Below are 27,366 nucleotides of genomic sequence, written 5' to 3'. Positions count from 1 at the left end.
ACTATACAAAGAGAAAGGGGGTACACCCAGGAAGGGTGGCAGACATTTATTCCACACTTCTCAATTGCTTCTGAACACTGGCAATTTATAGTCCACTAGAATTCCTAAATCCTCCTTAATAAGCTGTACTTTCAATTTTCAGATCTCCCATTGTGTATTTAGAACGAGCATTTTTGCTTCCCATGTGTAATACTTTACATTTATTTACGTTAAATTTCATCTGATACAATGCTGTCCAAGTCCCTTTTTTATGATTCAACAGATTCTAGATTATCTGCCAATTCCCCTAGCTCTGTATTATCTACTAACTTAACCAGTGTGTTACTTATGCATACATTTGGATAGGAATATATTAAAAATCGCTTCAGCCCTAGCACTGACCCATGTGAAACACCACTCTTAACATCAGCCAATTCTGATGAGGTTCCTCTCACCATCACCCTCTGCTTCCTGTGTCTGAGCCAATTCTTCATCCATCTATACATATCACCCTGAACTCCCACTTTTTTTAATTTAATGCCCAACCTCTCATGTGGCACCTTATCAAATACTTTCTGAAAGTCCAGATAAATAATATCATCTGCTCCACTTTGATCGTATCCTTTTGTTGCTTCCTCCTAGAATTCCAGCATGTTAGTAAAACACGACCTCCCTCTTCTGAACCCTTGCTAACTGTTCAGTAAAACTCTTGTGCTTGCCAAGTGTTACTCAATCTTATCCTTAATAATTCCTTCCATTAAGTTTCCTGTTATGCATGTTAAGCTTACTGGCATATAGTTGTTTAGATCTGCCCAGTTAACCTTTTTATATAACTGGATAATATTTGTCATGTTCCAGTGCTTCGGAATTTCCCCAGTTTGCAATAACTTCCTTAAAATGTGTCAAGTGTTTATTTTTGTATTCACTAATCTCCTAAAAAGCTTGTGGGTAAATATCTGGTCCTGGTGATTTGTTTGATTTCAGCCTATTTAATCTAAGTAGCACTTCTCTGTCTATGATGTCCAAATCACTCAGCACCTTCTTCGATGTCCCTGTTACTGTTGGGATGTTATCTACTTCCTCAGTTGTGAAGACATCAGAAAAATGCGAGTTTAGTGCATCCGTTATTTCACTGTCTGTACTTTTTAATTCTGATTAACTGTTTCTGAAGCACTTCCTCTCCTTCTCGACTGCTCTTTTACTACTAAAATACTGAAAAAATCTCTTAGGGTCACCTTTCACCTTATCTGCTATATTCCTCTCCAACTGTCTTTTAGTCTCCCTGATTTTCTTCCTACTGGTTGCCCTCCTGTTCTCATATGGCCTGCAATTCTTATTGGACTTTTTAGTCTTATACACCTTGTTCAGCTGTGTGTGTGTATGTGTGTTTTTAATTTTCTACTAATTCCAAATGTAGGTATGAACCTATACTGCATGTCATGTAAAATGGTTTTTAAACCTTCTCCACTGCTCCTCGACCATCTCCACATTTAAAAATTTATCCCTGTCTATCCTCTTTAGACTTCGCTGCATCTGCTCAAAATTTGCCCTACCAAATTAAACTTAATATTTTTTTTTTTTGCATCCGTAATCTTCCAAAACACTGAGAATTGTATTATATTCTGGTCACCTGACCCTGCTGGTTCAATCACCTCTACACCCTCAATTCTATCCTGATTATTACAGAATACTAAATCCAGACGGCCTTCACCCTGTGTTGGTGCTTTAACATACTGTGTTTAAAAAAAACGGTCCCAGATTTCTTCTTAAAAACTGCTGCTCTTGTGCTCTGCTACTTGCAAGGTTATACCAGTTAATATTCATGTAGTTAAAGTGCCCCCGACTATAATATCCCCCTGTAAACTTGCCTTTTTAGCATTACTAAAAAGCAGTGAAATTACTGTCTACATTGGGTGGTCTATAACACACTCCTAAATTGAGACCTCTTTCCTTCATGCTTTCCAGGTGAAGCCACATGTCCACACTAAGATGGGGCTTATCTTCCCTCTGAAAAGAACTTGCATTTAAATTCTGTTTGACATAAACAAACCCACCTCATTTTCTTTTCTGTCTATCCTTCCTAAAAATGTGTATCCCTCTGTTATATTCCTCCCTATCTCTGGTATTTAGCCAGGTTTCTGTTATTGCTATATTGTCATAATTTTGCTCTGCTACATTCAACTCCAACTCGCTTTTTTTGTTTTTTGATACTCCTGTATGACATTGTAAAGTACTCTGAAAATGCATTTATTTAATGTAGCCTAGTAGCACATGTGATTGTTTTATCATTGTTATTTTTGAATATTGCTTGCTGTTGCAAAATACATAATGTAAAAGAAATTTGATAACTTTTGATTAAAGTAACTGGAACAATAAAAATATCCAAATTATCAGTCCATTTTGTAAAACTGCTTATCCAGGGCAGGGTTGCAGAGAACTGAAGCCTATCCAGGCAAGCATCTGGCTCAAGACAGGTACTGGATGCTAACCTATCACAGGGTGAAAAGACTTTCATACAAACACACACACTAGTGAGAACTTATCAATACCAATTCACCAAGCCTACATATACTTAGACTGTGGCAGTAACCTCATACACGGACAGAAGAACAACCTGCAACCTTCCAGGATGTGAACTCCAGCTCTCAGGCTGTGCCACTCGATCCAACTTAGAAATTCAACATCTATATCCCTGAACCCTTATAAATGTTAGGCCACGCATACATTCTTTATTATATTGTTTGCTTCGAAAGAGCAGCATAATTGTTTTCATTTGATTGAGTCAATTTAAAAAGAAGAAATGCCTGCCCCAGTCTTGCCTGCTAAGTTCATAGGAGGATATTGTGTCAGATAATAATGTAGTGCATGTTACTCAAAGCATGCTTTTAAACTTCTCTTCAGCTGACTGATTTCGGATCAGTCAAAGCTGAGAGTCCTTAAAGGGTAATAAGGATGAAAGATTTAATAGGACCCTGAACTGTGCCACGCAGTCCAACAGCTCTGGTTCTAAATGGGTCCTGTGGTCATCTAAAGAGTTGACTTTTACCTAAGAATTGCATAGCCAGTGGTAAGCGGGGGACTAATTGTGCTGTTTCACTCTTTCCACTGTCAATCCCCAAAATTGAACTTTTAATCTTAACATTTGCATTCTCCCTTCCACCACCCCTGAAGAATTGGATTAGTAATTCCTTCTTTTGTATAACTCAGTTGTATTGTGTCATTACTGTTAAATATCATCCATCTTCAATATGCAATATCCTACATCTGTTACTTTCATTGTCACCCGCACCCACAGATGCAAAGTAAAATATGTTTTAATTATACTGGTATGCCTTTTGTAGGCTGCATGCACTCATGTATAGTAAGTTAGTGGTTCATGTGTCAATTTATACAAAATTTCCAGCCACTTGTAAAACAAGTAAAAAGATTTTAAAAAGACATCTTTGAACATTATCGTTCAACATACAGCTTCACCATGCAATCTTCCAAAATGAAATACCCAAGAAAAAAATAAATGTAAAAGGTATGTGAATCACAAAATGGCATCAGGAGGGTAGTGTGAAACCAGAAATAGCAAGAATCATACAATGTACCAGTAATCAATTCCTTTCTTCAGTCATATCCTGTATATTCTGCTTAAGGTGGAAGCCAGTATGTCCAACGAAGATTTTAATTATTTATTTAGACTGGGAGAAAAAGTAAATAAACAAAAGACCAGTCAGGGGGCTGAGTGCAGTCATTAATCAAAGGATCAATAGCACCAGCATACTAACAAAATAATATAATGGATGGAAGTTGTAGTTGAAATAATGAGAGAAGATCTAAACTGACAATTAGTATATGTGAGCGCTGAAGTCGAAAAACAACGGGATAAACACCAATTTAAAATAAAAAGCAATTTCTTTAATATTTATTCTGGGTGAGTTACAGAGACCCCCACCCCCCCTAGCTCAGTGCCACTGGCTGGTCAGAACAGACAATCTTACTTAAAAGAAAAAAATCCTCTTTATATTATCTAGCTTATTCATTAGCCAAAGAGAAAAAAAACATGACAGTTCATTTTGAGGTCATACTTAGATTGCAATAAATTACGCTTACATACTGATTTATTACATGCAGGAGTGCCCAGTTTCTTACCAAAATAAAGAGTTATCAGGGCACTCACATTCCTAAAAATATGCCGTTATCAGCACACAGACACAAGACCAGTTTAAAGCAGTTTCTTATTCCCCATTTCATTAGTTATAAAGAGATTACATTCTTATAGCTTTAATATCTTCATTAGATTAGAGTTGTTTGATTAGATTAATATTCCTTATTTATTAATTCATAAATGACATTTTTGTCTTATATTTTTAAGTAATAGTGAATAAAAACGATTACATTGATTTATAATCTCACAGGGTGTTCTGTTAGTATCAAGGGGTCCGCATTTTCACATAAAAGAATGTAAGCCAGTCTCATCTTCTGTGCATAAACTTAATTCCTTTCCTACCTAAATGAAGATTAAATCATATAGAAGTAAAAAAACCATATAGCTCTCTTCAGTATGATTAATAGAAAATACAGTCATTGGTATTTTGTGAGTTAAATTTTTATAACCATCTGCGGTGGGCTGGCTCCCTGCCCGGGGTCTGCTTCCTGCCTTGCGCCTTGTCTTGGCTGGGATTTGCTCCAGTAACCGTAACCTTGTAGTTATGATACAGCGGGTTGGATAATGGATGGATGGATACTTCTAATCATTACAGTTAATAATGTTTTTTTCTGCTTTCTCATATACAAAGACCCTGAAAGCTTGCAAGTGGCTTTTGGCTATCTTTTATACTGTCAGGAGGTACATTCAAGGTAGAATATTATTGGGTATCCAAATGTATTAACTTTCTAAGTATAAAACCTGTGACCCATATTGAGAATGTGTACAATTAGAGTTCCAGAGTAGTCATTTATGAGCAAAGGAGGTTTGCCTAAACATGATAACATTTCAGTGAAATATGTCACTCTTCTCTGTGTTTGTACTGGGACATAAATGGAGACAGCTTACAAAGTTATGCAGATGTTAAATCAGCAGGTTGGTTCAGCTTGCAGAATTCTGCCCGAGTGTGAGAAGAGGACCAGGAGATGAAACCGTCAAAAAGCAGATACGAGTCAGAGCCTGAATGGACCTTTTGTGTACCAAAGCCTAATTACTAACTAGAATCAGTCAGTGAGAGAACTCTAAGATCAGAAGCTAGATACCTGAGTAATTACATGCTACATTTGACAGTGGTTTTTATCCAAATCACAGGTAGCCAATGAATCTTTGGACTGGATTTATAGGTTTGATGACACAAGGAGTGGGGATGTCTGCAGTAACATTACACAGCAACCAAGAGCAGTGTGCCAGCAATGAGAGTCGCAACATGTCACGCCAAAACAATATAATATTGTGTCAGCGTGAATTAATAATCATTATGTTCAGGAAACACTGTAAAGCAAGGAAATCACATAGAAAAAGTAACCCATATTCCCACATACACTTCCGTTCTAAAGACTTAATGCGGGGAAAAAAAACAAAATCTCAAAGTGAACACTGCAGAATCAGTCAGTCAGTACATTATTGCTAATGTCACCATGTTCAAGCGTACAGTTTATCATAAACACACAGGCACACCTAGCTGTTAGTTTTCTTCCTGATAGCCAAATTATTGCCTGAGGATGCAGAGTTTGTTTTTGATTATAATAAAATTTGCAGTGCTGCAGTTTTAAACTGTGGCTTCACTAAAAATGTATTAGCAGTTTTGTCAATTGTTTAAAAGATTTGTACAAAAGTCATAGATCTAAACCAATCATTAGCATCTGAGCTAAGAAAAGCCTTTTACAAATTTTTGTCAAACCAGCTGCTGCTGTGTGGCTTACACATGTAAGCGCAGCTGAATGTGAACGGGAATAATGATCTGAACTAAAAAGATGAACACACCTGTTTGAAGAGTCACTTGAATCGGAAACATCTAAACCAGGGGTCCTGGGTGGAGGTGAAATACAAAATGTATGGGCTTGATGCCTTAAATCTACATACATTCGAGAATTTGTTTTAATGAAATTAAGCTACTTCTTTGAAATGTAATGAAATTAAAATATAGCCTTTAACCTCCACAATACTTAATCTTGGTACTTAAGTAAATCAAAGTGAACTATGAGTCTGTTTTGGCTGACAAAGAAGTTCTGTCCATTTTATCAGGTGTTCATTAGTGAGTCTGGATCTGGTTGGAGATTTGATGCATTTTAATTTGGAAAAGGTATACTCACAAATTTAGGTCCTTCCAAACATGGTTGTCCTTTTCAATGCATGGTTTTGTTTTTTTAAATTGATTTTTTTATTTAATTTTTAAGGTCAGGGCAAGTCTCAGATGGGAGAGAAGAATGGAAATGAATTGGTTGCTTGACTTGAATATGTTGTTCAGACTGTCAGTTTTGCAGTTCTGTTGATCCTGTTTAGCAGCTGGAACTGGCAATCTCAATATCTGTGGCAGAAGTGTTCTGAAACAATCAAATCTCCTTTGCATGTACATGAAGCTATCAAAATCAGTTATGGAACTCCTTTTGCAACATTTCCAAGGCTTTTTTACACATTTCTCAAATGGTAAAGCAACTTGTGCTTTTCAGCTGGTCGTGTTGAGTATTGGGAAATTGGCAGATGTTTTCCTTTCTAACTTGCTTAATAAGGCGGCTCAGTTCAGATGCTTTTCGGTGTGAATGCATGTCACTGATGAATTTCCCCTTCCCTTAAAGCTGCATGTTGAGACCATTTAGTAGCTCTGTTATATCTGTTTAAAAAGCAAGGTGCCATTTCTATTCTTGATCACTAAGCTCTGAAGCTACTTTGTTTTTTGACTGCAGAAATGTGTTAATTTCTGGGAGCGTAAAGTCGTAAAAACTTTTCAAGACTTGCCTGCAGCTTAGCCAATACCAACAAAGTGGTAGGGAATATCTCCATATGCAGCATTAATCTATGGGAAAAAAAATCCTGAAATTGTCTTTGGTTAAGAGCATTTGCTCGAAAGAAGTTAACACACCACAGCTTTCATGACAGAGTCCCACTTAACTGATTTATAGCACAGTGTTTGCTGGTGGATCAAGCAGCGCAATGCAATCGGACGTGTGTGACTACATTCCTCCATCTCTCTGTTGATATGTGCAGCCACTCCTCTCGCAGAACCCACCATACTCCGGGCACTGTCACTTTTCACCCTGATTAAATTAATCCATTTGAACCCCAAATTATCAACAGTTTGGCAGACTTTTACATAGCTGTCCTCTCCCGTTGCCATGCAGTAGATACTGTGCAGTGCAGCGGGCTCTTTAGATTTCCTTTGCAAATGCATTAGCAAATTGTCACTCATTTCTTCCACCCTATGTATAATTGTTGGTGTGGAAAGACTCGCTGCACTGAATAAGTCTGCCTTCTCTGGACACCTCTCCTTAACAAAAGAAACCAGGCATTCTTCACTCTGTTGGTGATTGGTCTACCACTGGTAGTTTTTAGATTAGCTACTTGAAAACTGTCATGAACTGATGAAGTACGTATCTTTTTTTGTTTTAAAAACGCATTTTGCTGCAATTTTAATCTATTTTTTGTGACCTAACGTGCCCCGTCAGACATTAGTCTTTCTTTATGTCGCAATTCATAGTGCCAATTAGGGCTGGGTATTGTCACTGATGTCCCAATTCGATTTTGATTCACAGTGTTCCGTTTTGATAGATTATCCTCTTGACTTAATTAGCATGCACTGATGTATTTGAAGTGATGGCCTTTTTTTTTTTTTAAAGAGATTACTGAACATAGTAACATAGATCTAAACCCCCAAAACTGGACATGAAAATCATTTGGCTCCCTTGCCAGACTTTGAGTATCAGTGCTTTATAGGCAGCAGGGCTGCTTCGACCATTTCTGGCATGCAGCGTGCTTTGCTGTAACACAGTCATTATTAATGTATTGACATGTGACACATAGGTATATGCTGCCCCAGATGTTCAGCTGTCGTAAGTTAGGACTTCCCTCTCCACTGACCTGACAGATGTGGCAATACTTTGCTTATGGTCTTCATAAAGCCTAGGTACCATCACTTGTTTGCTTTCTGGTTGGTATAAAGCACCGATTAAATAGTGAAGTGCTTTTACTGTAGAAAGCCTTATCAGCTGAATTAGTAACATATACTGGATTAGACGGGAAAAACGAAGAAAAAAAAATCATACATATAGTAATTGAGCAGGATAGAGATTTACAAGATCGATCTTGAAACTTTTAAAGTCAATATCGTCTTCTTCATCTTTAGGCTTCTCCCATTAGGGGTTGCCACAGCGGATTATCTTCTTCCAAATGTTTCTGTCCTCTGCATCTTGTTCGGTTACACCCATCATCTGCATGTCCTCTCTCACCACATCCATAAACCTTCACTTAGGCCTTCATCTTTTCCTCTTCAATAGCAGCTCTATCCTTAGCATCCTTCTCCCACTATACTCAGCATCTCTCCTCTGCACATGTCCAAACCAATGCAATCTCGACCCTCTAAGTCTCCAAAACGTCAAACTTGAGCTGACCCTCTAATGTACTCATTTCTAATCCTATCCATCCTCGTCACACCCATTGCAAATCTTAGTGTATTTAACTCTGCCACCTCCAGCTATCCCACTTCTTCTTTGCCATCCTCTTCCTCTGGATACTCTCCTGTACTTCCTCATTCCACCACCAGGTTTCCTTTTCCTCCTTCCTCTTTCCAGATGTCACACCAAGCACCCTTCTTGCTGTTACCCTTACTATATCTGCTGTAGTTTCCCAGCTGTCTGGTAACTTTTCACTGTCACCCAGTGTCTGTCTCACCTCCTCCCTAAACTCAACTTTGCAGTCTTCCTTTTTCAACTTCCACCATTTAATCCTTGGCTCTGCCCTCACTCTCTTCCTCTTCTTGAACTCCAACGTCATCCTACAGTCCTCCATCCTATGCTGCGTAACTACACTTTCCCCTGCCACCACTTTGCAGTCTTCAATCTCCTTCAGATCAACTCTTCTGCAAAGGATGCAATCTACCTGTGTGCATCTTCCTCCACTCTTGTACGTTACCCTATGTTCCTCCCTCTTCTTAAAATATGTATTCACCACAGCCATGTCCATCCTTTTGGCAAAATCCACTATCCTCTGACCCTCTTCATTCCTCTCCTTGACACCATACAGTACCTACCCATCACCTTCTCATCTCCACTGTTCCCTTCACCAACATGCCCATTGAAATCCGCTCCAATCACCACTCTCGGTCCTTTGGGTACACTGTTCATCACTTCATCTAACTCACTCCAAAAATCTTCTTTCTCACCCATTGCACACCCAACTTGCGGTGCATATGCACTAACAACATTCATCATCACACCTCCAATTTCCAGCTTCTTAATCATTACTCTGCCTGACACACTTTTCACCTCCAAAACACTCTTGACATGCTGAATTTCTCCTCCCATCCACACCATGATAGAACAATTTGAATCCGCCTCCAATCCACCTGGCCTTACTCCCCTTCCATTTAGTCTTTTGCATGCACAATATATCAACCGTCCTTCTCTCCATCAATATCAAATTGTTAAAATGAAAAAATAATGATAAATCAGAAGATTGATATTTTTATCCAAGCCTAATGCTGATGCAATTGTATTCTTGGAAGATGGCCATAGACTCTTGACATTTGAGACAAATTGCTTTGTCCTTGCACTGAACTAGAAAATAGCTGTTGGTCCACTGTTGATTGAATGTCTTGCCCTCTGAATCAATTTTTCTTTTCTTTGACATTATTTAACACAGCTAGTTCAGGATTCACGTAATGAGTTAGGGTGAGTTACGGGCGATTGTAAAGATATTTTTGTAATGTTTCTGAGGTGGCTCCAGGTGCATTTACTTTGGTTTACATAGGCCTATGTTTGGGAAACTAACGTTCAGCGAGCGTGACTACACACATTGCGGTTATTGCTTAATGGATCTATCTATCCATCCATCCATCCATCCATCCATTAAACAATAACCTCAATGTGTGTAGTCACGCTCGCTGAATGTTAGTTTTCCCAAACATAGGCCTATGTAAACCAAAGTAAATGCACACAGCTTTCTATGCTATAATTAAAGCATAACATGTTGACTTTTATTTGTTTTTAATTGTCAGTGTGATACTTGTTCACACTATAGCACCTTAAAATTGGTAAATATTTTTGGAATCTGCCAAAAAAAAAAAAATCTCAGTATCGAACATGTAAGGCATGTTGGATACTCCTCAGTTTGTTATATCTCAATATGAACATCTGCTTATTTATGTGTTTCTACAGATTTACAACAGAACAGTCATTTTTCCTCATATCTGTCACCTCAGCACAGTCTTTGTCAGAGACCACAACAGACACAGCAAAATGAAAACCTGAAGATATCAACATCTCAATCGGACAGTTCTATACTGTCCTCTTTGCAGTACAGTTCCCAACCTGTGAAACTAATGAGTTGTGTTGTGAAACTAATGAGGATTAATGATGGGAACACTCATCAGCAGGGGAAGAAAACAGAACCTGTGATGTTGGGGTTCTGCAAAGTAAATGAAAGAAGTTCTAACAGCAAATCTAATGTAAAAAATCGTCGAAAAGACCAACCGAAGCCACACTGCTGCTCTGAATGTGGGAAACAATTCAGCAATATGCGCAATCTTCAGAACCACACAACAATTCACACTGGAAAAAGTGCATATTGTTGTCTAGAATGTGGTAAACGATTCTACCGGAAAAGTCATCTTGTTAGCCACACAAGAATTCACACTGGTGAGAAGCCATTTAGTTGTTCTGAATGTGGCAAACAATTCTCTCACAGTAGTGCCCTACAGTCACACAAGAGACTTCACACTGGAGAAAAGCCATATAGTTGTCCTGAATGTTGCAAACTATTTTCTGACAGCAAAGACCTTCTGACCCACATAAGAGTTCACACTGGAGAGAAACCATTTTCCTGTCCTGGATGTGATAAACGTTTCTCTGACAAGAGCTCCCTTCGTACCCATAAAAGAATTCATACTGGAGAGAAGCCGTTTTGTTGTTCTGATTGTGGTAAATTATTTGCTCATTGTAGCCAGTTTCGCACACACATCAGACGTCACACTGGAGTGAAGCCATTTTGCTGTTCTGAATGTGGTAAACAATTCTATGAAAAGAGAAGTCTTCAAAACCATGCAAGAACTCACACTGGAGAAAAGCAATATAGTTGTCCTGAATGTAACAAACGATTCTATGAAAAAACAGGACTTCGAAGCCATTCTAGAATTCACACTAGAGAGAAACCATTTTGTTGTCCTGATTGTGGTAAATTATTTGCTCATTGTAGCACTTTCCGCGCACACATTAGACGTCACACTGGAGAGACGCCATATTGCTCTTCTTAACCATTTTCTTGTCCTGAATGTGATAAACGATTCTCTGACAAGAGGAGCCTTCGTTACCATGCAAGAATTCACATGGAAGAGAAACCATTTTCCTGTCATGAATGAGGCAAACAGTTCTCTCATAGTAACAGTCTCCAGGCACACATCTGAAGATAAAATAGATGCAATGAGAGTTACTGTACAATATGTCAAATGAGCAAGAAAACAAGAGAACTAGTGCCAGTTGTGATTGGATCAACAGGATTAATTTAAAGAAACTTTCATGCCCTTCTTGATACCCCACCAATTACCATAACTCCTTTTGAACTGCCAAAGGAAGCATTATTGGAATAATGCAGGTTCTTCACGTCTATTGCTGCAAATTTTAAGGGGGTAAGAAATAAAGTAATTCAAATGAACTGTTAATTAAAGAATGAGGTCTACTAACATCTTAATTAAAAGCAAACCAAGAAAATGTTAGAGAAAATAATCCTGAGAGAAGCCATGTTGCTCTTCTGAATATGGCAGAGATTTCTCAGTGGAGCCATTTTCACAGGAATACAATGACTCGTACTGAATGTGGTAAACAATTTTACAGAAACTTGATAGCCACAAAAAAACTTACAAATGTAAGAAATGCTGTGGCTGTGGTCAGGTTCAGAAACACCACATTGCAGATAAAGCTTTGATGGAAGACATTGAAAAGAAGAGATGGGAGTCTCCATCTATTTTTGACAAAATGTCTTCACTTGGAGGACTCTGTACAATTAGAATTTACACCTTTATGATGTTTGATGTATATTGAATAGAATGGTACCGTTTAAAATATTTGAAGTTCCATCTGCTTTTTAGGTTTAAATGGCTGATAATGCCAGGACCAGTACAACAGGAATGGTGAAGCGAGTGTTAACTGTGCAACATTACAGCCAAAGGAACCTCTCTGGTGTGGCATGAGAGCTAGATGATACTCACATCACTGCAATGAAAATGTAAAATCACCTAAACATACAGCTGGGAGAAGATAAAGGCTAGTGTTCAACCATAGATAAACTTGAAATTATATTCTGAATTCCAACCTTGCAGTTAGACCAAGAGGGTTTATGCATAAAATGTGCTATTTCTTATACATAGCGATTCTGAATTTAGAGTAAATGTTGTCACTTTAAGATTAAAATCTTACATTACCATCACTTAAGAAAAGAAAAGTTTAGGCCATTCTTGAGAATATCTTGGATAAAGCAGCACAAAGGTAGAGCAGGAAGAAAAACATTCAAGAAAACCAAAAAATGAAAGGCACTTGAATGGTTATGTAATTTGTGTGTGTGTGTAACATATCTGAGAGCTACATTTATTTATCAACTCCTGCATCAAATATAAAGATACTTAAATATTTCATGCCGAAGTAAACAAATATTGTGGAAGTGCAAGTCACATGAGACTCTTTAAAACATTGGAGACTTTATGACCTCCACTTGCAGAAGTCACATTAATTTGGTGGCTCCTCTGTGTCCTTTGCTCTCCTCCTTTCCTTCAGAATCCTCACACTACATTACTTGTATTGCAAAGTAATTTCTACTCAGCCTGCACTCTGAATTATCAAGTGAATTCTGCAAATCACCTTTTGAACCTGATAGTCCAGTGATAAAGGTACTCTTCTGGAGTCAGAGCAATCTACAGAATTCAGCAAAGCAGTGATTGCAGATTTCATAGAAAATATAAAGTTATTTGTATTTCAACAGCTCACTGCAATGCAGAACAGCATTCAGCAAAGTTTTCAAATGGGACTGGGTGGTAATGAAAGCTGAGCAGAAAAAAACTTTTTCAACACGTCCGCAGTATTGTGAATTCGCTGAACCAAGACGAGGATCAGATCTGATCAGTCAAATTCAAAGTTTCCTTTTTAACTGCATAACTCACTCTTGGGTGAAAGATGGGCACTGCAATGTGTGCTTCATTGGAATAAGGAAAATTTTGGAAGATGGAAATACAGTAGAGTTTTTGAAAAGACTGTGGCACTCTGTTTTCTGCTTTATCTGGGTTTGCTCTAATAATTAAGTGTTTCCACAAGATTTATCCCCTGTGCCAGGATCTATCTTGCCTGAGGCCATTGACATTAAAATACCTAAATCATAACAATGTTGAAGCTGGAAAATTCCAAGTCTTTCATATGAAGGTCCCCGCTTCTATCCATTTGCCAACTGCTCCTCCTCAACTGCAGCGGTTAAGAAGACAATGCAACCTGCTGTTCGGTGTGCACAAGTGACATGGCTGTGACTATTCCTTCTTTGTCCAATTCATCTTAAATTGTCTCACATTTCAGAAAGCATCACCTTTGATGATCCTAATTAAGCATGTAAGGTATAGCAATTTTATATTTACTGGAACTTTTCTCTTGTGAGCCGCTTCATGTCAATCTTGACTGCATCATCAACCACATATGGAAAGTTTATGCCATCAGGCTTCTCATGCTGACAAACAGTTTAACTTTGATGAGCTCCTGGTGCCTTAATACTGTACAGCGTGGTGCTCCTGTTAGGCTTTTGTTTTAACATTCTCAGTCTCTCTTTTTTTAAGTAGTTTTTATTTAACAAGTGTGTAAGTGCTTTGTACATCTTTATTTCTATGATGCATTGTGCCATGAAGCAGAAGCACTTGTTGAGATGCCGTGCTGCCTTATTGAATGACTTTTCTGCCATCTACTGCCTTATTTCTTTCTCCTTGATACTTTTGAAGGAAGCGTCTGTTATTAGTCCTTCATTGCGCCAATATGCATGTGCATGTTTTGATGTTTATTTTTAAGGGGTGATATGGATTTTGTAAAGGTTTTCAGTTTCCTTTTTTCTTTTCTCTCTTTGGATGTTTTATACTAAATGTAGTTCTGTTTGAGGGGGTCTGGTGGGGGGTTTTGGTGGATGCCCACTTTCTACCTTGTCTTCTGTATTTTAGTGGCTTAATTATATGTTTACCATTCTGGCTTTTGTAATTTTAAATGGTTTATGTTTAATTCATTTGTCTCAGTTAAATACATGCCAAGACCTTATTTTCCATGATTTATTTTGTCCTGTGTATTCCAGGCAGGATGTGAGAAGACTGCTTGTGTTGAGGCCCTTTTGGATTTATTGTATCTAGAGTTGCAGTGCAATATTTTGTTTTTTTCTCTATCTGGTATTTTATCCTTTCACATTTCTAAGCTCTGCTATTTCATTTCTGTTTTCTGATTTCGCATTTCACTTTCACATGCATTGAAGACATGTAACTCTCACATCTTTGAATGTTCATGGCTTGGAGTCCAATACTAAACCAACCAGAATTTTGGCCTATTTCTGGGGCTGACATTGTTAATTTTGGTTTCCTTCAGCAACATACCTTTTGGTTAAGCACATGCCGATGTACAATCGCTGCCGAATTGGTTAGCCTCTTACAATATGTCTCCTAGCACACTTTCCATTTATTTGAAGGAAATCTCCTTTTTTAATGGTAAATGTTTGAATTGACTGCGATATATAATAGTAGTGCATTCAGGACCTCTATTTTAAATTGGTTATGGACAAGCTCCACAATGGATTGCCATTTCCCTTGCACTCTTTCCTTCCCTAACTGATATCATCATACCTCCACTCCAGGGCTATCTTTGTTCATACAAAGCTGTGTGGATGGGATTGTTTGTGGGCTTGTGGTCACCTTGTCAGATGTAATTAAGGTCAGAGAACAATCCCAAGCATACAAGGCTGGAGAGTAAAATGCTAGGGAGGCCATTGTGTATGTCCTCATATCTACTGAGTACACTCCCGCGCGGATTAAGTCACATATGACCGTAAATTTGTATGTTTTAAGTAGCCTGCTTTTGCTTGAGAAGTTTCACTTTCATGGCTTCAGGCAGTTCAAAATTGAAAAACAGAATCGTCAGCAACTCCAGAATTCAAATTCAGCCTATCAACCCATGAAAATCTACTTATCCAGCAATTGTATAGTTAGCTGTTTTAAGAGATTTACATATACAGCATAGGCTGTGACAGAGAAGCAAATATCCCACATATTTATGTCATTGTGGCTTTAACAGAAGTTCAATAAATAGATAAATACATACACAAACACCCCGAACAACTAAATAGAACATTTTTAAAGGAAGAAAACATCTGACTTTGCAGTCCCAGTGAGGCATTATGCAGGCATATTGGTGTTCATATAAAGGAGCCCCAGTAGCGTTTCTTGACACACTTGTGCTGAATGATTCTTTTACTGAACGTCCTCAGTCTTGTGTCAGAGAGAGGATGTGCAGTATTGTTCATAATGGCACTCCGTTTTGTTTTTATTCTGTACTTTGCTACGACCTCCAGGGGGTCTAGAGTGCTTCCTATAACTGAACCTTCCCTTTAAATTGTCTTGCTGATTTTGTGGGCCTCTCTTGAAGTGACGTCAATTGTCCAGTACATCACAAAGTAGAAAATTCCACTAGTCATCAGAGTTATAGGTGATGTGAGGGATGTCACTTCTCACATAAATGGAGCACAGTCTCCTGAGGAAAAAAAAAAACCTCCTCTACCCTTCCTTATACAGTTCCTCTGTGTTACACGACCAGTCCAACCTGTCAATGATGTGAACCCCTAAGTACTTGTAGGAATGGACCACCTCTACATCCACTCATTGCATAGCAATCAGACATAGAGGCTCTTTAGTGCCTTGAAAGTCAAACAGCTTTTTGGTTTAAAAAAGTTCACTTCTATTATAGCACGTCTTTATTTGAAAACTAACGGTATCAGATCGGGGGGAGCATGAACGTGACTGAGAATAAAACTGAAAAAAAACAACAACAAAAAAACGCTAGTTTAGTGCATCCATTATTTCACTGTCTGTACTTTTTAATTCTAATTTACTACTTCTGAAGCATTTCCTCTCCTTCCCAACTGCTCTTTTACTACTAAAATACTGAGAGAATCTCTTAGGGGTTACCTTTCACCTTAACTGCTTTATTTCTCTCCAACTGTCTTTTAGTCTCCCTTATATTCTTCTTACTGGTTGCCCTCCTGTTCTCATATGGCCTGCAATTCTTATTGGACTTTTGTCTTATACACCTTGTTCAGCTGTATGTGTGTGTGTTTGTTTTTAATTTTCTACTAATTCCAAATTTAGATATGCACCTGTACTGCATTACATGTAAAATCGTTTTTAAACCTTCTCCACTGCTCCTCAACCATCTCCACAGTTAAAAACTTATTTATGTCTATCCTGTTTAGACTTTACTTCATCTGCTCAATATTTGCCCTACCAAATTAAACTTAATATATTTTTTTTTTGCATCCGCAATCTTCCAAAACACTGAGAATTGTATTATATTCTGGTCACCTGACCCTGCTGGTTCAATCACCTCTACACCCTCAATTCTATCCTGATTATTACAAAATACTAAATCCTGACAGGCTTCACCCCATATTGGTGTTTTAACATACTGTGTTTAAAAAAAAACGATCCCCGATTACTTCTTACACCCCTGCTCTTGTGCTCTGCTGCTTGCAAAGTTATACAAGTTACTATTCATGTAGTTAAAGTCCCCCCTGACTATGATATCCCCCTGTAAACTTGCCTTTTTAACATTACTAAAAAGAAGTGAAATTACTGTCTACATTGGGTGGTCTATAACACATTCCTAAAATAAGACCACTTTCCTTCATGCTTTCCAGGTGAAGCCACATGTCCGTACTAAGATGGGGCTTATCTTCCCTCTGAAAAGAACTTGCATTTAAATTCTGTTTGACATAAACAAACCCACCTCCTTTTCTGTCTATCCTTCCTAAAAATGTGTATCCCTCTTTTATACTCCTCCCTATCTCTGGTATTTAGCCAGGTTTCTGTTATTGCTATATTTTCATACTTTTTCTCTGCTACATACAACTCCAACTCACTTTTTTGTTTTTGATATTCCTGCATGACATTGTAAAGTTCTCTTAAAATGCATTTATTTAATGTAGCCTAGTAGCACATGTTATTGTTTTATCACTGTTATTTTTGAATATCGCTTGATGTTGCAAAATACTTAATATACTGTACAAGATATTTCATGACTTTTGATTAAAGTAACTAGGAAGTATAAAAATCTCCATATTATCAGTCCATTTTGTAAACCTGCTTATCCAGGACAGGGTTGCAGGGAACTGAAGCCTATCCAAGCAAGCATCGAGCTCAAGACAGGAACTGGATGCTAGCCTATCAGGAGGTGAAAAGACTTTCATACAAACACACACACTAGTTAGAACTTATCAATACCAATTCACCAAGCCTACATATACTTAGACTGTAGGGGAAACCTCACACACGGACAGAAGAACAACCTGCAACCTCCCAGGATATGAACTCCAACTTTCACGCAGCTGTGCTGCACGTGTGCCACTCGATCCAACTTTGAAATTGGACATCTAAATCTCTGAACCCTTATAAATGTTAGACCATGCATACATTCTCTAATTTATTGTTTGTTTCGAGAGAGCGCAGCAGAATTGTTTTCTCATGATTGAGTGATTTTAAAAAGAAGAAATGCCTGCCCCAGTCTTGCCTTCTAAGTTCATAGGAGGATATTGTGTCGGATAATAATGTAGTGCATGTTACTCAAACCATGCTTTTAAACTTCTTTTCAGCTGACTGATTTCAGATCAGTCAAAGCTGAGAATCCTTAAAGGGTAATAAGGATGAAAGACTTAATAGGACCCTGAACTGTGCCACGTTGTCCAACAGCTCTGGTTCTAAATGGGTCCTGTGGTCGTCTAAAGACTTGACTTTTACCTAAGAATTGCATAGCGGTAAGCGGGGGACTGCTCTGGGTTGTCTGCAGGCCTATTATTGTGCTGTTTCACTCTTTCCACGATCAATCCCCAAAATTGAACTTTTAATCTTAACATTTGCATCCCCCCTTCCACCACCCCTGAAGAATTGGATTAGTCATTCCTTGCTTTGTATAACTCAGTTGTATTGTGTCATTACTGTTAAACATTATTCACCTTCAATATGCAATATCCACCATCTGTCACTTTCATTGTGACCCACACCCAGAAATGCAAAATAAAATATGTTTTAAAGATACCGGTATGCCTTTTGTAAGCTGCATGCACACATGTATAGGAAGTTAGTGGTTCATGAATTTATACAAAATTTCCAGCTACTTGTAAAACTAGTAGAAAAATTTTAAAAAGACATCTTTATTATCATTCAACATACAGCTTCACCAAGCAATCCTCCAAAATCAAATGCCTAACAGAAAAATACATGTAAAAGGTGTGTGAGTCACAAAATGGCATCAGGAGGGTAGAGTGAAACAAGAAATAACAAGAATCATACAATGTACCCGCAATCCATTCCTCTCTTCAGTCATCCCCTTTATATTCTGCTTAAGATGGAAGCCAGTATGTCCACAGCAAGATTTGAATGATTTAGTTATACTGGAAGAAAAAGTAAATAAACAAAAGACCTGTCCGGGGCTGAGTCCAAGTCAAACCAAAGGACCAGTAGCATCAGCAAACTAACAAAATAACATAAGATGGAAGTTGTAGTTGAAATAATGAGAGAAGATCTAAACTGAAAATTAGTACACAAAGACCCTGAAAGCTTGAATGTGGCTTTTGGCCAGCTTTTATTCTGTTAGGTGGTACATTCAAGGTTGAATATTATTGGACAGCCTAATATATTAACTTCCTAAGTATAAAACCTTTGACCCATCCCTTCATATGTTTATAATTGAGAATATGTACAATTACAGTTCCAGAGTAGTCATTTTTGAGAGAAGGAGGTTTGTCTGAACGTGATAACATTTTCCTTATCAACACATTTAAAGGTGCACAGAGGCAGACACTGAAATATGTCACTCCTCTCTGCAATGGAGGCAGCTTACAAAGTTATTCAAATCTTAAATAAGCAGGTTTTTCGGCTTGTGGTAGTCAGCCCGAGTGCGAGAAGAGGACCAGGAAATTAAACTGTCAAAAAGCAGACATGAGTCAAAGCCTGGATGGAACTTATGTGTGCCAAAGCCTAATTACTAACTAGAATCAGTCAGTGAGAGAACTCTAAGATCAGAAGCCAGATATTTGAGTAATTACATGCTACATTTGACAGTGTTTTTATCCAAATCACAAATAGCAGATGAATCTTTGCACTGGATTTAAAGGTTTGTGCTGATGATACAAGGAGCGGGGATGTCGGCAGCAATATTCCACAGCAACCAGGAGCAGCGTTCCAGCAATGAGAGTCACAACATGTCGCACCAAAACAAAATAATATTGTGGCAGCTTGAATTAATAATCATGTTTAGGAAACATTGTAATGCAAGGAAACCACTAGCAATAGTAACCCATGTTCCCACATACACTTCCATTCTAAATACTTTTCGTGAAGAAAAATAATCTCAAAGTGAACAAATCATGACATGGAGAATCAGTCAGTCAGTTCATTATTGCTAATGTCACCATGTTCAAGAGTACAGTTTATCATAAACACACAGGTCCATCGAGCTTTTAGATTTCTTCCTAATGTGGAAATTATTGCCTGAGGATGCAGAGATTGTTTTTTAATTAGAATTTGCAGTGCTGCAGTTTTAAACTGTGGCTATACTAAAGATGTATTAGCAGTTGTGTCAATTGTTTAAAAGATTTGTACAAAAGTCAAAGATCTAAAGCGAATGTGGTTCATTTTTAGTAGTCGCATCTTAGCTAAGAAAAAGCCTTTTAAAAGTTTTTGCAAAATCAGCTGCTGTTGGGTGGGTCACACATGTGAACTGAGAAAGAAGAAAATAAAACATTATTAGCTTACATTCCTTTATGAGAAAATGCTGACCTCTGATACTAACAGAAGACCCTGTGAAGAATGTAAGCTCTTTATAACTAATGTAATGAACTGTAAGAATGTTTAAATTGGTTTTAAGTGTGTATAATTAGAAGGGTGTGTTCCTTAGGAATGCAAATGGCTGTTTGTTCTATGTTTTAGGATACTCCAGTATGTCATAAATTAAGATGTAACCTTAAGCTATGTATAACCTCGAAATGAACTGCTAAGGTTTTTTTTTCTTTTCTAGGATATAAAAGAGAGAACATTTTTACTTTAGGTATTCTGCCTAAACCCAAATTAGTTGGCTGAGCTGGGAAGAGGCAGTCTCACAATCTTTTTAACTCACCAAGAATTACGAATAAAGAAATTATTTTTACTTAAATTGGGTTTAAGTTCTTCCGTTGTTTTCAGACTTCAGCACTCACAGAGCGCAGCTGAATGTGAATCGGAATAATGATCTGAACTAAAAAGATGAACACACCTGTTTGAGGAGTCACTTGAATCAGAAACCTCTAAACCAGGGGTCCTCAAACATTTTAATCAAGGAGAAAGCGTATTGTCCTTCCCAGTATGAGGGGTCTGGAGTGGGGGTGAAATACAAAATGTATGGGCTTTATGCCTTATATCTACATACATTCGAGATTTTTTTTTTTAATGAAATTAAGCTAGTTCTTTGAAATGTAATGAAAATGTAATATAGCCTTTAACCTCCACAATACTTAATATTAGTACTTAAAGAAAAGCCAAGCAAAATGACACCTTTTATTGGCTAACTAAAAAGATTACAATATGCAAGCTTTCGAGGCAACTCAGGCCCCTTCTTCAGGCAAGAGGGGTCTGAGTTGCCTCGAAAGCTTGCATATTGTAATCTTTTTAGTTAGCCAATAAAAGGTGTCATTTTGCTTGGCTTTTCTCTACATTCATAATGGCTAACACGGTACAACAACCTAGTACTATTAGTACTTGAGTAAATCAATGTGAACTATGAGTCTGTTTTTGGCTGACAGAGGTTTGTCCGGTTCCATGTTTGTCACTATCCGTTTTAATAGGTGATTCAGGTGTTCATTAGTGAGTCGGGATCTGGTTGGAGATTTGATGTGTTTTAATTTAAAAAAGGTATGCTCACAGATTTAGGTACTTCCAAAAATGTTTGTCCTTTTCAGTGCATGTTTTTTTTTAATTGATTTATTTATTTTTTTAAGGTTAGGTCAAGTCTCAGATGGCATAGAAGAATGGAAATGAATTAAGTTGCTTGACTTGAATATGTCATTCAGACTGTCAGTTTTGTAGTTCTGTTGATCCTGTTTAGCAGCTGGAACTGGCAATCTCAATGTCTGTGGCAGAAGTGTTTTGAAATAATCAAATCTCCTATGCATGTACATGAAGCTATCAAAATCAGTTATGGAACTCCTTTTGCAACATTTCCAAGGCTTTTTTGCACATTTGTCAACTGGGAAAGCAATTAGTGCTTTTTCTGCTGGTTGTGTTTAGTATTGGGAAGATGGCAGACGTTTCAGATGCTTTTCCATGTGAATGCATGTCACTGATGAATTTCCCCTTTCCTTTTAACCTGTATGTTGAGACCATTTAGTAGCTCTGTTATAACTGTTTAAAATGGAATGTGCCATTTCTGTTCATGATCACTAAGCTCTGAAGCTACTTTGTTTTTCGACTGCAGAAATGTGTTGATTTCTGAGAGCAAGTCGTAAAAATGTTTCAAAGCTTGCCTGCAGCTTAAACAATACCAACAAAGTGGTAGTGAATATCTCCATATGCAGCATTTATCTATGGCAAAAAAATCCTGAAATTGTCTATGGTTAAGAGCATTTTCTCAAAAGAAGTTAACACACCAAAGGTTTCATGACAGAGTCCCACTTAACTGATTTGTAGTACAGTGCTTGCTGGTGGATCAAGCAGTTGAGAATGTGAATTAAGTCAAACAAACAAAATGTAACCTAATACAGACGCTAATCTGTAAGAGTATATTATTGTAAGACAAATGTACTAAACTAACTTTTAAGGTAGCTTTTAATATTGTATAACCAATTATTATGTGTGATGATCATTATGTATGAAATGTAAGCTATAATAAGAATGTGCTGTGCATTAACCGACAGTATAACATTAATCTTTTTATAAGCTGAAATAAGATTCCTAACTTGTAACTGCCACATAGCTGTTGGAAGTGTTGTAACCCTGATGGTGTTGAAGAATAGGGAAGTACATGTTTTGCAAAGTGCTGTCTCTAACTGTCTTGCAAAACTAGCCATAGCTGAATTGCATATCTTAAGATGGATTAGGGAATCTGGGATTGTGGAATTACTGACAGTTACTGTTATCTAAAGACTATGGTGTACTTCTGCACTTACTGATCTGATGCATCCTCTTAAGCTACTTGCAAACTCTGTGTGACCTCAAAATGAACTGCCATATCTTTTTTTTTTTTTATTATTAAACAAACTGGGTATAAAAACCCAGCCACAGGAATTGCACAAACCACTGTTTCTTCATGCCGGTCCCAATCCCGGATAAATGGGTAGGGTTACATCAGGAAGGCCATCCGGTGTAAAACTTTGCCAAATCAATATGCGGACAACAATACAAATTTCCATACTGGATTGGTCGAGCCCCAGGTTAACCACGATCACCACCAGTACTGTTACCCAAAAAGGGGTGTGGGGTGCGTGTCCAGAGGCAGGAGGAGAAAAGTAAAGAGAGTGGAACTGAGGGTAGGACATATGACTGGTAAGTGGAGAGAGTTAGCAGATATGATGGGCAGAAAGAAGGTTGATATATTGTGCATGCAAGAGACTAAATGGATGGGGAGTAAGGCCAGGTGGATTGGAGGTGGATTCAAATTGTACTATCATGGTGTGGATGGGAGGAGAAATGGGATAGGAGTTATTCTGAAGGAGCAGTAAGTATGTCAAGAGTGTTTTGGAGGTGAAGAGAATGTCAGACAGAGTAATGATTATGAAGCTGGAAATTGGAGGTATGATGATGAATGTTGTTAGTGCATATGCACTACAAGTTGGGTGTGCAATGGGTGAGAGAGAAGATTTTTGGAGTGAGTTGGATGAAGTGATAAACAGTGTACACAAGGGACAGAAAGTGGTGATTGGAGCGGATTTCAATGGGCATGTTGGTGAAGGGAACAGTGGAGACGCGGAGGTGATGGGGTAGGTATGGTGTCAAGGAGAGGAATGAAGAAGGGCAGAGGATAGTGGATTTTGCCAAAAGGATGGACATGGCCATGAGGAATATGTATTTTAAGAAGAGGGAGGAACAAAGGGTTACGTACAAGAGTGGAGGAAGATGCACACAGTTAGATTACATCCTGTATAGAAGAGTTGATCTGAAGGAGATTTAAGACTGCAAAGTGGTGGCAGGGGAAAGTGTAGTTAAGTAGCATAGGATGGTGGTCTGTAGGATAATGTTGGAGATCAACAAGAGGAAGAGAGTGAGAGCAGAGCCAAAGATCAAATGGTGGAAGTTGAAAAAGGGAGACTGCAAGGTTGAGTTTAGGGAGGAGGTGAGACAGGCACTGGGTGGCAGTAAAGAGTTACCAGGCAGCTAGGAAACTACAGCAGTTATAGTAAGGGTGACAGCAAGAAGGATGTTTGGCATGACATCTGAATATAGGAAGGAGGAAAAGAAAACCTGGTGATGGAATGAGGAAATACATGAGAGTATACAGAGAAAGACGATGACAAAGAATAAGTGGGATAGTCAGAGAGATGCAGAAAGTAGACAGTGGTACAAGGAGATAAGGCGCATGAGAGGTTGTATGAGAGGTTGGACCCTGAGGAGGGAGAAAAAGACCTGTACTGATTGGCTAGACAGAAGGAATGAGCTTGGAAAGATGTGCAGCAGGTTAGGCTGATGAAGATGGAAACATACAAGCGAGGAGAGTGTGTTGAGCAGATGGAAAGAGTACTTTGAGAGGCTGATGAATGAAAAGAACGAGAGAGAGAAGAGGTTGGATGATGTGGAGATAGTGAATCAGGAAGTGCAACGGATTAGCAAGGAGGAAGTAAGGACAGCAATGAAGAAGATGAAAAATGGAAAGGCCATTGGTCCAGATGACATACCTATGGAAGCATGGAGGTGTTTAGAAGAGATGTCAGTGAAGTTTTTAACCAGATTGTTTAATGGAATCTTGGAAAGGGAGAGGATGCCTGAGGAGTGGTGGAGAAGTGTACTTGTGTTGAAGAATAAGGGGGATGTGCAAGATTGTAGTAATTACAGGGGAATATAATTGATGAGCTACAGCATGAAGTTATGGGAAAGAGTAATGAAAGCTAGGTTAAGAAGTGAGTTGATGATTAGTGAGCAGCAGTATGGTTTCATGCCAAGAAGGAGCACCACAGATGCAGTGTTTGCTCTGAGGATGTTGATGGAGATTTAGAGAAGGCCAGAAGGAGTTGCATTGCGTCTTTGTGGACCTGGAGAAAGCGTATGACAGGGTGCCTCGAGAGGAGCTGTGGTATTGTATGAGGAAGTCGGGAGTGACAGAGAAGTATGTAAGAGTTGTACAGGATATGTACGAGGGAAGTTTGACAGTGGTGAGGTCTGCGGTAGGAGTGACAGATGCATTTATTGTGGAGGTGGGATTACATCAGGGATCAGCTCTGAGCACTTTCTTATTTGCAATGTTGATGTACAGGTTGACAGAGGAGATTAGTCAGGAGTCCCTGTGGATTTTGATGTTTGCTGATGACATTGTGATCTGTAGCGATAGTAGGGAGCGGGTTGAGGAGACCCTGGATAGGTGGAGACATGCTTTAGAAAGGCAAGGAATGAAGGTCAGTAGGAACAAGACAGAATACATGTGTGTAAATGGGAGGGAGGTCAATGGAATGGTGAGGATGCAGGGAGTAGAGTTGGCGAAGGTGGATGAGTTTAAATACTTGTGATCAACAGTACAGAGTAACGGGGAGTGTGGAAGAGAGGTGAAAAAGAGAGTGCAGGCAGGGTGAAATGGGTGGAGAAGAGTGTCGGGAGTAATTTGTGACAAACGGGTATCGGCAAGAGTGAAAGGGAAGGTCTACAGGACGATATTGAGACCAGCTATGTTATATGGGTTGTAGTCAGTGGCACTGACCACAAAGCAAAGTTAAAGATGTTAAGATTTACATTGGGTGTGACGAGGATGGATAGGATTAGAAATGAGTACATTAGAGGTTCAGCTCAAGTTGGATGGTTGGGAGACAAAGTCAGAGAGTCAAGATTGCATTGGTTTGGGCATGTGCAAAGGAGAGATGCTGTTTATATTGGGAGAAGGATGCTAAGGATAGAGCTGCCAGGGAAGAGGAAAAGAGGAAGGCCTAAGTAAAGGTTTATGGATGTGTGGTGAGAGAGGACATGTAGATGATGGGTGTAACAGAGCAAGATGCAGAGGACAGAAAGATATGTAAGAAGATGATCTGCTGTGGCAACCCCTAACGGCAGAAGCCAGAAGAAGAAGAAGAAGAAGAAAGAAACCAGCTGGGTATAAAGAGAGGGAAACTCCCTCCTGACGGGGGCTGCAGTCTGACTTGAGCTGTCAGTGGATCTGTGCTTATAGCTGCTTATAGTCTCCTGCTCACCAAGAATAAAGAAATTTTTTTTTACTTTACATTGGTATCTGTCTCCTGTCGTTCCTGGCTTTCAGCGACCACAGTTTTTTAGCGTCCGAACAGGGACAGAGACGGCCAAGCGATTCCTTGAGCGGTATCATCCAGAGGACTGGTGAAAAGACCGATTCCGGCCCAATTGGGAAGACCAGCTCTGGTAAAAATTTTGGACTGGCCTCCCTCTAGCGAGTCCTGCGTGGGGAGTCCTTGTCTACCTCTGACTTTTTCCTGAAAGTCGAGTGAACTGGGATGTTCCAGACGGGAGGAAAATTCTTGGTGAGTAGTCTGAGAGAGTCCGACCGGGGAAAAGAAACCAAGCAGTGAGTGGATCAGAATATTTAGATAAACTCTCGGAAATAAAGCAGTGTGGAAAGATTATGAATGTTAAGGACGCGAGTTAAGTACACTCCCTAGGAAACGAAGAAGTTTCTTAGAGGCCTAAAAGCAAAATAATGGAAGGGAGTGTGAAGAACAGATAAATAACCGAACATTTCGTGATCGGGAAAAAGCACTGTTGCGGGAGGGTGAGACTTTTTACTCTAATGGTATGGTTGTATCCTGAACTCAACAGGACACTCAATGAACTGATCACCTAAACAGTGGTAACCAGCAGCCTTCCAGTGAGACTGTCCGTCCGCTAATCAGGTTGATCGTCCCATTGGACCGGGGGACAGGAGGGACCGAGAGTGAAGCGACAATTGGGGCTGGTTTAGCAAAAAGAGCGCAGAAAACTCACTAACCATGGGAAAAACAAATAGTAAACCGGTCAAGATCCTTTTAGGATCGTCGATAAGAACCTGGACACAAATAGAAGAACATACACAGGCATGGACCGCAATAGAAGTAAAATCCTGCAGTACTTCTTTGTATTCCTTGCTTTGTGCACCAATAAACACACGTTATCGGCAATACACTAATAACCCAATTGTGCTCCACTCACTTAGAATCTGGAACCAAAGTAGAAAGCATTTTAAGACGGAGAAGCTTCTTTCTGTGGCACCCCTGCAAAAGAACCACCTCTTTCAACCCTCACAAACATGTGCAGTTTTTATATCTGGAAAAATTTTGGAATTAACTTGCTTAGGGATCTTTATATAGACAACGCCTTTGCATCCTATGAACAATTACATTCCAAATTTAACATTCCAGCTACAAATTTCTTTTACTATCTTCAAATCAGGAACTTTGTTAAACAGAACCTTCCAGATTTTCCTCATCTGGCACCCTCATCCACGCTGGAAAATTTATTGCTCAATTTAAAGGAGTTAGACTCCATCTCTACAATATATAAAATCCTTTTACAATCCCTTCCTTTCAAAGATCCAAGAGGACACTGGGAAAATGATCTCTCAATTAATATATCAGAAAAGGAGTGGAAAGTAGCAATGCAGAGAATTCACTCGAGCTCCATATGTGCAAAGCATACAATTATACAGCTCAAAATTATATATCGAGCACATCTGTCTCGACTAAAACTCTCCAAAATGTTTCCAGGACATGATCCAACCTGTGAACGCTGCAAATTAGCTCCAGCCTCACTAGGTCACATGTTC

At 38.8% G+C, this 27,366-nt stretch overlaps 1 protein-coding gene across 2 annotated transcripts in view; it reads left to right on the top strand.

The window, feature by feature from the left end:
* Positions 1-27,366, top strand: part of LOC120534389 (zinc finger protein 2 homolog) — a 91,605-nt gene that overhangs the window by 25,165 nt on the left and 39,074 nt on the right. The window contains exon 3 of one of the 2 annotated variants that reach the window (XM_039761939.1): positions 10,321-15,541. The exons of the other annotated variant lie outside the window; for it this stretch is intronic. Within the exon in view, the coding sequence (XP_039617873.1) occupies positions 10,321-11,414 (1,094 nt within the window). The 3' untranslated portion in view covers positions 11,415-15,541. Of the gene's footprint in view, positions 1-10,320; positions 15,542-27,366 lie in introns of those variants that run through there. 2 annotated transcript variants of the gene reach the window in all.

This window comes from Polypterus senegalus, chromosome 8, assembly GCF_016835505.1.
Source record: "Polypterus senegalus isolate Bchr_013 chromosome 8, ASM1683550v1, whole genome shotgun sequence".
In the NCBI taxonomy this organism is placed as follows: Eukaryota; Metazoa; Chordata; class Cladistia; order Polypteriformes; family Polypteridae; genus Polypterus; species Polypterus senegalus.
This window is presented reverse-complemented; position numbering and strand designations above follow the sequence as displayed.